The following is an 18,675-nucleotide window of genomic DNA, read 5'->3' on the forward strand; positions in this document are numbered from 1 at the left end:
AAATCAAGAAACTGACCTGAGAGTGCTATGGATAATATTGCTTGTTATGTCTTGTTTCCTTTAGAGTGGGGCACTTAAAAATTAGTGTCAGTATAGTGACTAAAGCGCTTGGGCCGTGTTGTCCCTGGTAATCCGTAAAGCCAGTCAATCTTCAGCAAGCCACCATTTAAAGATCGGAAGGGGAGGCCAAAACTGATAAAATAGCACCACACATTGCAATACTATTGGTATGCCTTCCAGTAGTGCTAAAGGATTTCCTAGACTGACAATAAAAATTTGGCCACTTGGCTGCTCATTCTGGAGTAAGCAATTCAAGGAAATATGACAAAAATGCCACATTAAAAAGCCCCTTTTGCCAACCCATTTCTAAAAGAGAACACATGAACTCCATCCATCTAGTTTAAAACCTTTGTGCCAATTCCACTTAGCAATCTCCTTCCCTACTTCCAAAACCCCAAACAAGTCCGTTTCAGTTTCCTTTACATTTTCTTGTCACCAGCCTCCGAAACCTAAGCTGGTTAAAGAAAATTACCCCTTACTGGGAAGCTTAATTGCAGTTCAGCCTCTTAAATAATAGCGATATGGGCACACCTTAGTTTCTTGGATGATACTCTATACACACCTGGACATTTCAGGTTGCCCTGGAGTCCTACGCTTTAATTTGTAGCTTCTGTTCAGAACTACCAGCCTGCTATATTGCATTTGTTTAAACACAGTCAAGTATTGCAAAGTCTCGGAGGACGGTGTTGCTACCAGGGTTTCCCCAACACAGATTCTCAGAACAAGGATGAAGGCTGGACACTGAACACTTTAATGCAGTGGTTTTCAACCAATGTACCTTGGCACCCTGGGGTGCCTTGAAGGTTGGTCAGGGGTGTCACGGGCAACACTGGCCTCTGTCTCTCTTTCCTCCCCTCCCTCCTCTGATGCCCTCTTGCATCTCTGCCTCCCAAAGGCTTGCACAGCTATTTATTGCAGCAACCCTGGCTATAAGCTCAGTAGGCAATTGGTGCCTCTGGGAGGTGCCTCTCTTTAGGGTGTGTGGGGGGGTGCAGCTCAGAGACCAGGGATGGAAGCAGGAGCTGCCCAGAGGACTCCCAAGGAGAAAGGAGAGGAGAGGAGGCTGAGAGAACATCCCACAAGGAAGGGTGTTTGGAAAAGGGTGAGAGGCTGCCAGTAACACAACTGGGCTCCTGAGCCCCACAGGAGAGCCACAGAAAGAATGCAGTTGGTCAAGGGAGCCGTGGACTCAAAAAGGTTGAAAACCTCTGCTTTAATGTATGCAGCTCTATCAGCATGTGTGATGCTTTACAGAACATACAAACGCGAAGAGTCCAATTCCTGCTCTGCGAAGCTTGCAATCTATATTTAGACATTTCCAAGATGGCGCAGAACATCTAAGCAGAAATCACACAGGTAGATGAAGACGGGGGACTGGGTGGAAGGGGAGGTGGGGGCAGAAAATCTGACACATTAGCAAAGCTGTGTTTCATCGGCACACAAAAATCACAGGAAACAAGAATAGTGCAGAGGAGCCACAGATGACTTAAGGAAGTTCTGTGCTGAACAGACCTCAGCTTCCTTTGGTAGAAAAGCTGATGTCCTACAAATAGTTCAAAGATTTCCCCTAAAAATACTGTGCAGGATACAACAAGTCCCATCAGGGGAAGCCCTGTGCAATGGCATCTGCTTGAGCAATGGGGTTTCCTCCTCTCCTCCCACCATGTCCTGCTGTGCCCCTGAAATTGACTTGGGGGCTTGAGGAACCCCTGGAACAAATGGGAGGAAAGCTGGGATAGTTCCACCTGACAAGCAAAAATGCTTGCTGCCCTGGCAGAACGAGCACCTTAGGACAAAGTTGAATTCTTCCCTTTGAACTTTTTTTAAAAAACAAACCAAAACCCAAAGTAATTTAAATTGCAAATACAAGAAAGCCCCAGTAGAACACAATTTCATCAGTGTTTGGGCAACACTTCAAAAGTATTGACTGAGTGACTGTTCAAGAGCACAAACACAATCAGCCAAGAGATCTGTACAATGCTGCCAGTCCACTTCTGAGTCCTAACACCGAAAGACTGCTCTTCGTGTGGGTCACAGTAAATATTTTAAAATGTGCTCTTTGTGTTCAGGTTCCCACATGCAGTACCAAACATTTTATATGGAACCCCAGTATCTAAATGTGGAAGAGATATAATGCAGTTTTTGGATTGGCAATAGTATAAATCTTAAATGGATGATTCCAGACCCCATAAGCACCACTGTCATATTACAGAGGTCCAAGTGGCCTCAACTAGAAGTCAGGTGTTTAGTGTCGCTGGTCAGGATCAGCCTGGCAGGTCAACTTTGACATGTGGGAGGGATCACCCACCTGTCAGTCATGTGATGTCATCATTGTGTGGCAAGATTGGCATGTGGATGGGCCCCTCGCCACAGCACTTGGGGAAGACTGATGCTTGCAAAAGCAGTTCTTTTTCTACTTTCCTGGGGAGCTACATGCAGTAAAACTGAGCAGAACCTAACCCTTTTTCAATACATGCCTCCTAGGGAAAGGAGAACGATAAACCCTTCTGCACAGTCCAGCCTCCCCAGAACAGTTCTAAGGAGATGGTACTTCTCCTTTCTGCAATGATGTCTGCTTGATTTCACCAGTCGCCCCTTCCCAGAGATCAGGTGCATGCAGTTAAAAGCAATCAGACCGGGGAAGGGGGGATTGCTGCTTCCTTTGGCTGTGTACATTTTCCCCAAAGATGGCTTGGCCAAATTATGCAGGGCTAAACCATCACCTGTAGACTGCTAAGGTGTTTAAATTTTGCTGGGATCAGACACCCACAACAGTGCAGAATTGAGCCCCACACTCCCACCCACCAGCTGATATCACAAGTGATGTCAACTGATTGACAGGTGTGCGTGGTTTGGGTGAAATGACCTCACAAGCCATATTGGATCCCAGGGGGGTGGGGGCGAGACTGATCCATGGCTCCCCCCCCCCTGCTTTAATCGACTGTGCATAAGTCATTCTGGGAGCCTTCTTGGCTAAAAAGCAGGGAGCAAATGCTCTAAAGAATATTAAAAACAGGTAAACATAAAATATCATGTGGGTGCTTCAAATAAACTTTAATGCTTGAAGAGCACTAATCCCACAACATCCACCCTCTGGGAGCACCCGGTGTGTTTCAAAAACAAAAAACATTAAACAAGTAACTAACCTGCTGAGTAATGCCCAGCTTCCGGGGAAGTGTTCTAGGAAACATAGAGTTCATATGGAGATCTGGCCAAGCTTGTTGGGCGTAACAATCACTTTGTATGAACTGAGAATGCATCCCAGAATCCTCCTCCTCCTCCTCCTCCTCCTCTGAGAAGACTAGTAATTATAGGCAAACCCCTTTGATATTGTCATTGGAGGAACTCCAAGCAGTTTAGAGTAAGCCCAGGGTTGTTTTTTTAACCCATTTTTTTAAAAGCCCACTTGGAAACCACTGTTCAAAGAAATGTATTTCATATCAGGAAGGCAAACACACATCAATAGCAACAATATTCTAGACTCCAGCCTGAATTTAGCTTTCTAAAATTTTAGGATGCCTCAATGCTTAAAAAAAAAAAAATCCATGATATTGGAACTCATTTTGCTCTAATAGCCCCTGTACAAGCAAAAAGAGTAATTGAAATCAAAAGTGCTTTGTTGGAAAAACACTTTAGTAATGATTCTGCCGCAGCTAATATTGAGCAAAAACCCATTTTATATAGTATCCCACCAGCTGATTCCATCTTCTCGGACTGAAACCCATTTTATCTGTATTTAAAGTCAAGTTCCCTTGCTTTTATGACAGTGTTGGAACCAACCACGGAGTATTGTGCCATAAAGATTAGCTACCGATAAAAAGATAAGTGTTATGAAATGTTGGCTCTTGAACAAGATACCAGAGAAATGCAGCACACAGCAGTACATAAACATGCACTTTACAGTGCTTTTTTGGGGGGGGGGGAGGGGATAGTTTTTAAATTGACTATAAACTCCACCCCCTAAGATCTCACATGGCTTGTAACCGGGTTTCAAAAATTTCAAGCAAACCACTTTTCAAATGACATCTACAGCGCCATAGGTGCCAACTCCCTGGGGCTCTGGATGCCTAAGCACCCACAAAATTCCCCATGAAGGGGCTGGGCACCCACAAATTTCAGGGCCATGCATGCTGCACGGCCCTGGGCACCTACGGTCACAGGGTGAAGCTGGCACTCCTGTATAGTGCCAATAAAATGGGTCAATGCAGGCAGGAAGAAGAAAATGAAAACTAGCAGATCCCAGATTCAAATAAAGCTTCTGTTCTGTCAGTGTCTTTAGCAACACGGAATAATGCTTTATAAGGCTGTTAAATGATGATTGAGAAAGCATGTTGCTGTTGGCAACTAATATATATTTAAACACTCCATGTGATATCTAGCTGAGAGCATCCACCAGCAGAATGGACTTCCCCTGGTGAAAGAGGACTCTCCTTCCTCTCTTCCCCATTGAAGCCCCTTGTGTCCTTCTAAAATCAGCTCTGTAGGGGTAGCGGACCTCCAAAAAAGGTTATGGAAAAGATGTGGGGAGCAGATAGGAAGGCAAGTCTCATTGCAAAAGTGGATTTTCACTTACAGCATTCAGTGATCACCCCAAGTATTCAGTGTTTGAAGAAAGTAGCTGTATGCTCACAGATTTGAGATGTATATTATTAGTGGGGGGGGGGGTGTCAAATTAACTTTCTCAATAACGTGCTCTTGTTAACATACAATTGAATGTTAGGCTGTAGTGTGTACAGTGAACATCTAAACCCTGGTGAACACTGAAATTCACATGTGAATAAATGCCAAATGAATTTCTCCAAGGACCAAAAATAAAACAAATTCCTCAGTTTGATCTGCACTGATCTGGTGCCAACCAGAATTCAATGAGAGTCAACATTTATCATGGTGTTCAAGTTTCTGAACATAAGCAGAGATTGTCAGGGTTGACATATGCATGCCAACATTCTGTAGGGGGGGGGGTCAGGAATATGCCCCAGGTTCCAGTGCCCAGAAGAAAGTTGTGCGGAAAGTTTCGTCTTGTCAGCCTGAAACTTCAAATTTCATTAAATGCATTCCAAATTCATACCAAAGAGCATGGAATGGGATATTAAAGTTTTGATTTTCCGAGCTGAATTTTCTCAGAAGTCATTTTTATATTATTTTCTTTCACCCTCCTCAAGAAAAAGGGCCACTTCTCACTGTTTCCACATGCCACAAAATGCCCCAGAATGACACTACATGGTGGGCTCCACTTGCAAGGAACTGTTGAATTTCTCCTCTATCTGGATAGATTTGGTAAAATGGTCTCCCAACCCTCTACACTCTACCCTATCCACATATAGAGTGCTGAAGTCATTTAAAATGAAGCAAGTAATTGCAATTCAGTATTCTCTCCCTCTCTCCCTCCCTAATTCATAGGTGTAGATTGATTTGGGGAAAGTTCCTTTATCTGAATATCACAAGTTACATTGGCTGTCATTACAGGACACCCCCCCCCAAAAAAAAAAAACCCATCGCTGGATCGGAAAGATGAGAGGACTTCAAGCTGGAAACCCAAAGTCCACAAGCTAAAGCAGAATGCATAACAAGGGCATAGAATTGGGACACTTCTGCATGCATCTCAACCCTGGAATTCATTTTTAGTATTGGAACAGGGTTTACTCTTTCCACACGTAAACCCACTTTTGTTTTAGGTGTGTTTGGGGGATGGCACTGTAATAAGGAGACCAAGGAGGGCATTAAAACAATAGCAAAATGTATAGGATTTATAGAAGCTCCTTACCTTTTTTACTGTCTTCTCAACAAAATAGTTTCCAAGTGGTATCAAGGCACCTCCAAGGATGGCTAGAATTGCTCCAATGACTGCTCCACTCAGCAAACCACAGTTCAGCAAACCACCCATCCTTCTGGTCTGCAATTTCTTCCACCTCTGGGAGCTCTTACAACTTTGTCATCCAGGAACACATGCACCCCTCTCTGCAGCAGCAGCAGCCTCTAACACAGCAAGGTCCTAAATGAGCTTTCAAAAGAGATCAAAGTACAAAGTACAGTATGAGCAACAGCTGGAGATATCACACTCACATCAATCTAACCATTAAAAAAAATTGTTGCACACACACACACACTTAATCGTTTTCTTGCAGGTTGTAGCAGAGAATTCAGTTATGCACCCTTTCGCTTGTATTATTACATTTCGCAACACAGAAAAGTAAGCACTCAAGCACAGCAAATACTCATGCATACTCATGTGCCGATTTTTGACTACTTAGTACTAAGCCCTCTCTCCACACAGGAAACTCTGTACCCAAAACTGGAGCAAGAAGCGTCAGAAAACTGGATCAAAAGATTGGTCTTAGGGGGCCAGGTTCACCTGTAGTCACTCAACACTCAACCTGCGGCTGAACATGGGGGACCAACAACACCATGCTTAATAAAGCATTTAAAACTCCAATTTGAACTATGGCAGCATAACCTGCACACACAATTCTTCATCAACTGCTGCATTCTTCAGCAGGTCTGTATTAATTATTTATTAAATTTATACATGGTGCTGGAGGAGACTCTTGAGAGTCCCTTGGGCTGCAAGAAGATCAAACCGATCCTTTCTGAAGGAAATCAGCCCTGAGTGCTGACTGGAAGGACAGATCCTGAAGCTGAGGCTCCAATACTTTGGCCACCTCATGAGAAGAGAAGACTCCCTGGAAAAGACCCTGATGTTGGGAAAGATGGAGGGCACAAGGAGAAGGGGATGACAGAGGACGAGATGGTTGGACAGTGTTCTCGAAACTACAAACATGAGTTTGACCAAACTGCGGGAGGCAGTGGAAGACAGAAGTGCCTGGCGTGCTCTGGTCCAGGGGGTCACGAAGAGTCAGACAAGATTAAACAACAACAACAAATTTATACACAACCATTCATCCAAGGACCACAGTATAAAGAAATACATAATACAATAACAAACAAAGCAATATCCAACAATAAAAATATGGTTTAAAAGACCATAGATTGTTGAAGAAGCCAAAGACCTGGTAGGAGAGGAATGTTTTTGCCTCGTGCCTAAAGATATGTCACAAAGGCACTAGCTGAGCCTCCCTGGGGAGAGGATCCCACAAGCAGGGAGCCACTGCAGAAAAGGCCCATTCTCTTGTTGCCCCCACCCCAGGACATCTCATGGAAAGAGCACACTAAGAAGGGCCTCAGATTATGAGTCTGGGTCAGTTCATACGGGAACACACAGAAGCAGGTATCTGCATGCTAATTTCCAAGATTACAGTTGAGAGTTTTTTCCACAGGTGTACCGTTGCTTCCTGGCAAGAACGGAGCACCAAAATGTCTGCTGCAGAGTCAGAGGAGTTAAAATCTATTTTTAAAGTTAATTTCAAGATTCAAATGCCGCACTGGAGATTATGATTATATACACTACAAACTGTACTTGTGTAGCTTGAGATGCAGGGGCATAATTCTACAAAGATGTTTATGATAGAAACATAGAATTACAGAGTTGGAAGGGACCCTGAGGGTTATGCAGTGCAAGCCCCTGCAACACAGGAATCTCAATTAAAACATCCATGGCAGATGGCCATCTGACCTCTGCTTAAAAACCTCCAAGGAAAGAGTCCACCACCTCTTATGGGAGTCAGCTCCACTGTCAAACAGGTCTTACTGTCAGAAACTTATTCCTGGTGTTTAGTCAGAATTTCCATTCTTGTAACTTGATGCCACTGGTTCTGTTCCTAGTCTCCAGAGCAGCAGGAAACAAGCTTGCTCCATCTTCCATGTGATAGCCCTTGAGATATTTGAAGGTGGCTATCATATCTCCTCTCAGTCTCCTCTTTTCCAGGCTAAACATGCCCGGCTCCTTCAACTGTTCCTTATAAGGCTTGGTTTCCAGACCCTTGATCATCTTGGTTGCCCTTCTCTGCACACATCCTTCTTAAATTGTGGTGCCCAGAATTGGGCACAGTATTCCAGGTGTGGTCTGACCAGGGCAGAAAAGAGTGGTACTATTACTTTCCTTGATCTGGACACTATACTTCTGTTAATACAGCCTAGAATAGCATTAGCTTTTTTTTGCTGCTGCATCACACTGATGACTCATGTTCAGCTTGTGGTCCACTAAGACTTCTAGACCCTTTTCACATATACTACAGGCAGGCCAGGTGCCCCCTCTGTGCCACACCCTTTGTTACCTTAATGACTAGATGCTGGATTTAGAAGGCAGTCTCAGGCATGCAGCCTAACCACTCTCCTAAACTCAAAACAGCAGTGGCAGACTGTGGGGGTCTCAAATTTCAGCAGCACCCTATGTGGTGTCAAAATTTGGTGCCCCCGCCTGGCTCTCACCTTCCTTGCTACATCATAGTTGTAGCACCCCCTGTGGCACCCCAAAATTCCATGCCCAGTGCAATCAAACCACTGATGACAGCGCAGTGCAGATGGGACCCCAGCTGCATCCAGCAATTCCAACACAGGCAACAGACCAGTCACTCTAAGGACCACTTGTGAAGTGGGGATATGGAGAAAGGAGAGGAGAGTTCCCACCCCCTCAGTGTTCACCTCCATGCAGTCACCCAAACCTGTGAATGAAGTGTTCATCCAGTTGCACAGTGGGTGAACCCACAGTTATATGTGCACAAGGCCCCCATTGGGTCATCATGTAAAAGTTAGGTACAGCAGGTGTGATCTCAGTTCTCCTCCTTATAAGTGCACACCTAATAACTACTACTTATTTGGGTCCATGCTGTGAGATGCTTAAGCAGCAATTTGATAGATTAGGGAAAGAAGTCTCTATCCGCTGTTCATTTTTTTAAAAAAGTCATCCTAACTTCAGGAGAAGGAAACACCTTTTCCATATTTGTCTACCCAACACTCTCCTGAACCTGCATGGTAATATACTGGCAAACAACCTCTTGAAAAACATATTGGTACTAGCAGATAACCTTCTTTTCAGCTACATAATGCAGGGCAGCCTGCTCTGAACTACTGTCAAGTTTTTGCAACAAGCTATTTAGCAAAGTCTGCCAGCTACTGAAAGTTCTATCCACCACTGTAACTGTAAAAAAACAGCTAGTCGAGACTCATCCTTCAAGTTACACAATGTTGATTAATGTTTCACAATAGTTCAATGTATTCAGATAGTAACAAGGTTATTGATAACTGCAGTTGAGGGTCAATAAGAGACCATTAGTGATTGAGCTACTGACAACACAGATAACTGTTACAAGGAGATTAAAGAAACAATTCAAAAAATAGACAACCACTGGGGTAAAACTCACAAGTATGCAAACCTTGGAAGGTTTCAGAAGATCTTACAGAAAAGTAAAAAAAGAAAGTAAGGAAGCTTTCAGTACAGTCTCTGTATTTCCATACAGAATTATTGTGACAAAGTCCAAAGAATCCTACATGATTTTCTATCTGGACAGATATTCATTTAGCTGCCACAGCACTATGGGGTCCCTGCCAATCTTTTGAGCCAGAGAGAATATTGCAGAAGGCTTGTGCAAACCTCATGTTTCACAATATTTATGCATTAGTTTTACTCAAGAAGCTGCAGTCATCTCTCCCCTCATTAGTGACATGCTGCAGGCATCCTTGGTAGAATTTCAGGGACACCTTCTCTGTCCCTTGGCTCTATTTAATAGGTACACTTGGAAATTGAAGCCTTGTAGGGTCAGATTTGATGAGGACTCCTGTACGGCTAAAAGAATAGTACAGCTGGCACCCACCCCTTTTGACAAGTGACACCTATCTATTCTTTGAGTAGATCTATAGCTTAGTGGCAGTATGCATGCTTTGCATGCAGAAGGTCACAGATTAAACACCGAGCATCTCTTCCAGCCCTAGGTAGGAGACCTGCTGCCAGTCAGTGTATGAAATATGGGGTTGCGTGGACCAAAAGTCTGGCTCCTTATGAGGCAGCTTCCTCTGTTCCTACAAACCCTGTCCTCCTTTGCACCTGAGAAACCCAAGTACATCAGGCAGCAACAAAGGGCTAAAATGATATCTGTATACACCTTGAGTTTATTTGTTTTTCTTATAATAAGTTAAGTATAAACAAGTTAAGGTGTTGCCATTTTATATGTGAGAATTACAGCAGCACTAAATGGAGTATTTAGAAAGGTTCCAAATTCTGAACAACAACAAAAAGGTTTCCAATCCTTCCATTCAAGTTTTGGATTCAAAATCAAAGAGCTCCAGACTTCTGGGCATATCTTGCTTTAGCAAACAAATATGATCTCTCAGTTGCCAAATGGTCAGTAACAAAATGCCAGTGCACATAAGCTGCCCAGTACTGAACCCAAATATCCCAGGATATTAAATACAAGTACTCAAATAAAATTGCCAAGCATTTCTTGAGTATTCAGGGAATAATCCAAACTCAGAGAAAAAATCCCTCGGCACAGAAGGTGGGGGAGTCTTTAACTGTATTTCTCCAATTGTCTAAAATCATAAAGGAACCAAGGATAAACACATAGAACAAGCCTACTGAAGCTGCTTAAATAGCCAGATGCCTTCCAAATAATGCAGAGAAACAATTTTTCCAATATATGAAATATCCTAGAAGTTGCCACAAATACTGAATATGTTTAAACAACTTCTAAAGACCAGCATAAGAAACTCCTTACCTCTAGAGAGAGGAGACCCCTCCTTGTAAAGGAGTTTGAGAGAAACTTTGTCAATAGAACAAATGCATATCCTTACTAAAGACAAAAATAAAATCCATTAACTCATGGGGTAGATGGCTGATCTGACTTCTCCATTTATTGCCAGAAGATGCTCTGAACGTGCATTGCCATTTAATGGCTATTTATACCAGCGAAAAAAGCTTTACTGACAGTGTTGCTTTTTGCAAGGAGGGGGCTGAATTGGTGATCCAAGTAAGGCAAGGGCCAGGGTGAGAGAAGGGAAACTCCTAAAGCAGACCAGTTGTCCCTGTAAGAAGCGTCACACCCAAGGCTGCTTCCCTCCCACACAGTATAGTAAGATGTTCCACTTTCATGTTCCTTTCAGACAGTTTCTGGAGCTTTGTAAACATTTGTGTAAGGCCATTGTTTTGCTAGCCAAACAGAGCATCCTGCAGGCAACCAGAGTGCTATCTCAACTCCTTCTTTTGTCACATAAATGTAATCAAATTCCTCCAGAGTGAAAGGGCCAAAAAGGAAATAAGCTATTGTCTCTCTGTGTATATATCCATCTGGCTGCTCAGTTAATTTAGCTAGTCACATGCTTTTGCCCCCCACAGAAAGTTTGAACATGACACCACAGGCTTCCGTTCTGGAGAAAATGAGATTCCCCCATTTTTAAAAGTTTTGGACAGAAAAAAATGTTTTAAAAAGCACGGTAGCAATGGGGGGGGGGGGGCGGAATGGTGAACATTTCTAGAAGTTGAGGGAGAAAACCAGCTTCTTGAAGTCACCTGGGCTGGCAAATGGCATGTGAGTTGTTACAAAGTGCAACATAGTTTGTGTGCCTTGAAGGCCATCCAGTTTGTGTAAAATGCATCCTAGTGGGCACAACTGTTCAAACTCAGACATTGGCATTGAACAAACTGCACCTGCTGCCAAATTATTTCAAAGCCCAAGTCAAGGTGCTGATGTGGATATATATAAACTGCAACATCTTGGGACCTAAATATCTGAAGGAGCACTTCCTTTCGTATCGACTTGCCCATGAGTTAAGATCCGATACATAAAATTCAGGATGCGAAAGTATTTTTCCAGGTTTCACTGGCGCACATGCGCAGAAGTGCTTTATGCTCCACACGCATGCGCAGAAGCGGTCCTCCAGTTGCGAATTCCTTGGGATGCAGCCAGACCTCTGGAACAGATCCCATTTGTAACCGGAGGTACCACTGTATTCACAAGGATTTTAGAAGATGTATCACCAAATGTTGCAGAATTATTGAGAATTGGATTTAAGATTGGAAAAGTGAGAAACCAAAATTTACAGATTTGTCTGCCCTAACATGGACAGGCTTCCTTTGTGGTGGCTCCCTGTCTTTGGACCCTCCACCCACCTCCAAGGAGTTTTGTGTGCAGATTATGCTGCCCTTTCACAGGCAGATAAAGGTGCAGCTACCTTCCCCATGGCTTCAGGAGGGGTTGAGGTTTTGAACAACTCAAATATGATTATTGTCTGCTCTGAGTATTATTAATATAGTCTGCTTGATGAATTACTGATTTGTGGCTGGGGTGAGGTAGAAAATTGATTCAGTTTGCACTTTTTAAGGCAAACCTACCTACTCTGTGTTTTCTGAAAGTATTCACAAACTCTTCTGACTTTTGTAATGCAGTTCTCTAGCCAAGATATGTTTACAAAAAAGCATATAACTAGGGCAAAATGTATACAAAACAGCATATGTGGTTGAAAATGGCAAAAAAAAAATGCAAAATTGCTTTGCAAAAATGAAGACTTGCCCTAGAATGTTGAATTTTAATGAGGCTGTTTCTCCCCCCTGCCCAAACTGAAATGTTGAGAGCTGAACTTGAGATTGTAAAAATTGGAAATAGAAATTCTCCCAGCCCTCCTCGAGGCACAACTTTACCATTGCAGAAGATACCCTACTCTGATTCCATGACAGAAAATAGGGGAAGGTGACATCCATTAGTGAATTTGTCTTAGAGAAAGCACTTCTGCTTATGCAAGGCAGGAAAGGGCATTCTCTTTATGCTGACCTCTCTCCTACTTAACCTCCTTGATTCCAAAGAAATGGAAACTATTTGGAAAGAATAGGTTGTGGCACAAAAAGTTGGGTGCGTGTGACAATATCAGCACATCAGGTGTCTTAACTTGGGCACTTATCTGTAACGAAAACCATCATTGGATAGAAACACACCGGGGGGGGGGGGAGAGAAACACCTGCAGGAATAAGAAGTGTTGACGCTGGAAGAACAGATGTAGCCTTTGAGCAGATGTAGCCATTGTGGCGGCCCACCAGTAGTTGCTGGACTCTAAGTCCCATTGGCCACAACCAGCATGTTCAAAGATTATGGGACTGGTAGTCCACAGCAGCTGGAAAGCACAATGCTGAAAACCCATAAGAGTCCACAAGAGGATAGGGCCATACATACAAAGTCATTTCTCTCCAGTCAGATTCTACTTTACTTTGCATAGTTCCTTTATTTTAAAAAAATCCCACTGCAATATACCTAAAATATTTCCAGGTCATTGTTTTCCTGCAGTGACCCTCCCATATGCAAAAGAAATATGGGAGAAACAAGGGATTGACTCTGTCCTCCCTAGTTTTACGCTTTCCTGTGAGTGAAAACGCTTTTTAAGATGGTAATCTAGCTGCAACGTTCAAATTACATGTTTTAAATTTACTATGTAGTTATAAGGAAGAAAGGCTGGAGAGAGAATAAAACTAGAAACAAGGCGAAAACTTTGCATTGCTCAATCATAGATTTCAAAATGGTACTAACTTTGTAGCAGGCATGCTTTAGAATTGCAGCATCACAGATTCACAAAGATAGAAAAGACTGCCACTTGTTCATACACTCATTAGCTTTAGAAATTAATTAGATGAAGTCATTTAGCTCAATCAGATTAGAAACATTAGGAACAAATTAAAACTTAGAATTTGAATGCATCTATCGACACTTGTTGACCTCTTAGAGTAATTTAAAAAACATTAATGCATACATGATTACCTTCAGGCCCAAATCCAAACAATATTTTGACATAAAAAATACACCTATTCCCAAGTATCAAGAGGAGCACATAAAGTTATATGTGCGTTCACGTGCACACAAGTTAACATTTTCTCTTAGGAGTCCTCACATGTGAAGTTTCCTTTCATTAGAAATTTAGCTTTCTAGATGAGTTTTGACACCTATCTCCCAGTCCACATAGCCCCTTGGCATCTAAGACCACTACAAAGCTTATCCATTAGTTGAGGGCCTGCACCATCTTTGCCTGAAGATGCCAACAAACCTGGATGAAGAATGGATGAACTTCTCTCTCTCAATAGCCCTGCCAAAAGGAGTTGTAGAGTTGCAGAAAAGCTTGCCGAGCCCTTATTCACAGAGAAATTAGGTTGCTGTAGCAACCCTATAGCAACCTAGGGCACCACAAGACTGCCCAGTTCTCCAAGAGTCCGTTGATCTTTCATCAGCCTCAGTAGGGACAAAAAAAGGCAAGTTGCAGAGACTTAAATGCCTGAGTGGCTTAATAGTCTCCAGAGATCAAGACTTACTGCCAGAAGTCAGGACAGTAAACCCTCTCCCCTACTTTTCACAACAAGCACCGACCACAGCAGGGGTGGTGGTGGAATAAGACAAACTCACACTGCATCCAGTTCTCTTCTTCCAGTACAGTGGCCTTTAACCAGAAGGCAAGGTATCAAGTATATATTGGATTGGACAATCCAGGAGAACAGGTTTGAATGAAGAAATTTCACTAATCACACTCAACAATTATGTGGCACTTTTGGTCTACAAAACTCTTCACAGATATTAACCTTAATACTTCACTAATCCTCTCCAATATACATGGGAGGTAAACAAAGAGGGAAGGTACAATATTTATTTCCACACTCAGTATACTAAAGCCTGCTCAGGTTACTACTTGAGAGAGAGGGGAAGACTGAGAGCACAAGACACATGGGAAAGCAAGGTTGATGTACTGAAAAGTTGGCTTGGTAATAGTCTGAAGCTTAAGAACTTTACACAAAATTAACACAGCTGCCATCCCTCCAGTTCCCTGGTGGTCCATTACCAACCGAGTCAAGGCTTTCCCCCACCCAGCCAGTCTTCCTTAGTGTAAGCGTACAATTGCTACTTCCATCCAGAGAACTGTGATCTCTCCTGCAGATTTAGGCGGTCTGATAACTCTAGGATCCCTTGAAATCACTTGGAGATATGGCTGAAGGGCACAGCTTTATAGCAACTCTAGTTCTTCATGGGACAGTAAGTTTCAGAAGGCAGCACTGGGAAGCTATTTTGACACCCTATTGGAGTTGTCTTTGGTCCTCCTCAGGGTACCATTTTGTCTACTATGAAGCCTCTAGGACAGCTTGAGGGCCACCTTCCTAAGTCTAGATGCCAGTGAAGAGCAGAAGCAAATGTGGACAGAGAAACAAACGTGAATTTTAGGCTACTTTCTAGCTTAAACACATACTCCTCTCTATCCAGAACAGCAAGACTTATCAGAATTCAAGGACACATCACAGCCATACAAAAGCACAAGTTGTAAAGCCGGACCAGCAAGGGTTGTGGTTGTGGCTGTGGGATTGCTCAGAGCCATACTGCAGCCCTATCTTTCAGTTCCCAAGCCTGATATTCCCCACCCATGAGATTCCTCTAGGTCACATAGTTTGAAATATCCAGCCAACAGTATGCTGATTATTTCCAATGCCATTTCCTTTTTCATTGGATCTGGATGGAGAAGTGAAGTCCCTGAACATGTGCCAGAATCACTCATGCTCCAAACAACTGAGGTATACTGAGGTTATCACACCTTGATAACACACGGATTAGATGACTGCAATGCACTCTTTGTGGGACTGCCCTTCAAGAAAGTTCCAAAGCTTCAATTAACATACCTTTCCTCTCCAGCAACTGCTTTGGCTTCCAGTATGTCTCATACAGAGGACTCACCTAGACTTACTTTTGTGTTGCAATTCTAGGCACAGGTCCAGACTTTAAAGCTCCATGTTTGAGTGGAGTGGGGCTTTTCCCCCCCTCCCAGTGCTCTCCCCAGGAAAACCTGTGTTTTACCACTGTACCACAGACCTGTACCTGGAAAGCGTAGTACAAAAGGAAGTCTGGATGACCCCTGAGTCAGTTCACTGGGTCCATCTAGCATGCCATTGTCTATTCCATGCATCCCCAACTTGTGGCCCTCCAGATGTTTTGGCCTACAACTCCCATGATCCCTAGCTAACAGGTCAGGGATGATGGGAATTGTAGTCCAAAACATCTGGAGGGCTGAAGGTTGGGGATGCCTGGTCTATACTGACCAGCAGTGGTTTTCCAGGTTTTCAGACAAGGTTCTCTTCCAGCCCCACCTGGGGGTTGAACTTGGGACTTTCTGCAGGAACATGTGCAGAGAAGGGCAACCAAGATGATGGGGTCTGGAAATCAAGTCTTATAAGAAGCATTAGAAGGAGCTGGATATGTTCAGCCTGGACAAGATTAGACTGAGAAGGAATACAATAGCCAAGGGCTGTCACATGGAAGACAGAACAAGCTGGTTTTCTCCTACTCTAGAAGATAGGACTCGAACCAATGGCTTCAAGTTACAAGAAAAGAGATTCCAACTAAATATGCAGAAAATATTTCTGACAGTAGGAGCTGCTTGACAGTGGAACCATCTCCCTCAGGGGGTGGTAGACTCTCCTTCCTTGGAGGTTTTAAGCAGAGGTTGGGTGGCCATTAGTTGAGGATGCTTTAGTTGAGATTCCTCCATTGCAGGGGGTTGGACTAGATGACCCTTGGAGTTCCTTCCTATTCCATGATTCTTGCCTTTTTAGTCTCTTTTTTGGTGGGGGAGGGGGAGAAGATCCTGCTTATTGTTTCACCTTGTTTATTGTAAACCACTTCGTAAATTAAAATTTTGAAAACAACTAGACGAATTGAGTACCACCACATTTTGTAGCTCTATAATGCTGCTGGAAAACATTTGTCTTCCTTTTCAAAATGGACATATTCCAGAAATATCAAGGAAAACAAAAGGATAAGATATATTCTTATATCAAGGCAGGCATATTTTTAAAAAGTCCTCTATCCACTTGAGATGCCTAATATGGCAGGTGGTTGGTACAGCATTTATTCCTTTTAGGCACTTTGTTCATTTGTCATAAAACAGCAGTGCAGAACTTCTTCCATGTGGGCCTAATTAGTCTGCCATTGAGTTGGTGAGAGTTTTGGGAAAGCCCCACCCCCCTGTCATACATAAGATGCAAAGACATTACTTATTAAAAGGGGGGTTGCAAGTACTATCAATCAGCTGATCTGCACGACGGTGTAGAGTACCCTGTGTAGCTCTTTGGGAGCACAGACAAATCAGGAGATGGTCAGGGCTTGCAGAGAGCCCTGCACAGTGCTTTGAAGCCCCAATGATCAATAGATTGTTGGGCCTTCAAAGTGCCACACGCCATGCATAGTTTAATTTCGAATCGCCTTTGTAAAATTCAGTCAGCATCAGATTGACAGGTGGGGCTGCCAATCTTTGCCCATGGGCAACAGGAGAGATAAGGATCTTGCCCACAGGCCAGATATAATATTCCACCTTGCCAAGCAAAAGCATGTGTTACATGTAAGCAAATGGTTGAGCAACCATGGAAATCATTCAAGAACCATTTCCTACAAACCCACAGCCAAGCTAGACTGGGCACATTCAAAACAAAATTTGCAGCCACTTACCCTTTAAACAGTTCCACTAAAGCTTCATTAAATTTTTTTTCTAAATATGGGGATGGAAGGAAATTGGTACTTTAAAAACAAGGAGCAGCATCCACAATTTCAGCAAAGGCAATAATAGGTCAGGAGTGCTCACAATGGTAAAATTAGCAATTTTTCATTGTCAAAGATATTACAAAGTTGTAGAAAAGTCTATTTTAAGTGTCAAAACAGTATGCCGGGTCCATGAGCAGTGAGCATAGGTTCTTCTGGTCCAGCTGTTCCTTCCCAGATGTTCACTTAACCAGAGAACCTTTTTGATGTTTCTCTCTCTTTTCCATTTCCATTCATTACAGTGTGTTGTATCTAACCCAAGTCCCCATGCTCTCCCTATACACCCTCAAATCTGTTCCAGATAATTAAGGGAAGGGACATTCCATGGTGTAAATGCCTTGCACAAACAGGAGAACTTCATTGGATAGAACCAATGCTTATATGTCACCCAAAGGTTCTCCAGGCAGCTTCCAATGCTAATGCAGGATCTGAAACCAGTGAAAAAAGAGAGCAGAAAACCATATGCAGCAAATAAAACCAGGAACACCAAAATATCATACATCTTAAGAATTCCCAGAATACCCAAAAGATCTTCAAATATTACTATAAAATGTTTCAAGATTGAAAAGATTAGAAGACTAGAAAAGGTCTTCACCATAAGTGCTAGTCTTGGAAGTTAATTGCACAGCCATGTCCTACCACTGCAGAGACCCTCTTCTCTAATTGCCACCAGCCACATGTCCTTTGGTGAGAGCATCCAGAGAGGCCACACAGGTGTGTGTGGGAGGAGGTGATCCTTTAGGCAACTGGGTCCCAAGCCAACTCTCTGTTTACAGAGAGAACATTACCACTGTCTCAAGTAAACACTCTCCCTTCCCCTCCTTACAGTGTCCTCTTAAGAACCCACCAGCAAGATTGTCTCTGGTCCTCTTCCTTTTCTCCACTAACTTCACACTGGAGGAGAACTGTGGAGCTGCTGCTTCCTTCAAGGAGACTGATTCAGTTTTGCCTGGAGACTCTGGTCCACAACAGCACTGAGAGACAAGGAAAGAGGAGACACACCTGCTCAGACCAGATGAGCAGGCTGAAGCAGCACACTTGCTAGCCACTCACCTACCTGCTGAACAGCTGCCAAAGGAAGAGATTTCTGCCTAGAGTGATAAGATCTGATGGGAGCAAAGGATGCATCATAAGAGGAAATGGAAGGAAGGAAGGCACAGCAACACAGAGAAATGTCTTG

The 18,675-nt window shown here is 43.2% G+C and overlaps 1 protein-coding gene across 2 annotated transcripts in view; it reads right to left on the minus strand.

The window, feature by feature from the left end:
* Positions 1-18,469, minus strand: part of CD36 (CD36 molecule (CD36 blood group)) — a 49,711-nt gene extending 31,242 nt beyond the window's left edge. Inside the window, exons 1-2 of one of the 2 annotated variants that reach the window (XM_077935732.1) lie at positions 18,343-18,469; positions 5,825-6,061 (exon numbers count right to left, since the gene is read on the minus strand). In XM_077935732.1, coding sequence (XP_077791858.1) covers positions 5,825-5,944 — 120 coding nt within the window. In that variant the 5' untranslated portion in view covers positions 5,945-6,061; positions 18,343-18,469. Of the gene's footprint in view, positions 1-5,824; positions 6,062-10,667; positions 10,894-18,342 lie in introns of those variants that run through there. The other variant, XM_028747113.2, reaches the window with a different exon arrangement.
* Positions 18,470-18,675: the final 206 nt, after the last annotated feature.

The sequence above is a fragment of the Podarcis muralis genome, chromosome 10 (assembly GCF_964188315.1).
Source record: "Podarcis muralis chromosome 10, rPodMur119.hap1.1, whole genome shotgun sequence".
In the NCBI taxonomy this organism is placed as follows: domain Eukaryota; kingdom Metazoa; phylum Chordata; class Lepidosauria; order Squamata; family Lacertidae; genus Podarcis; species Podarcis muralis.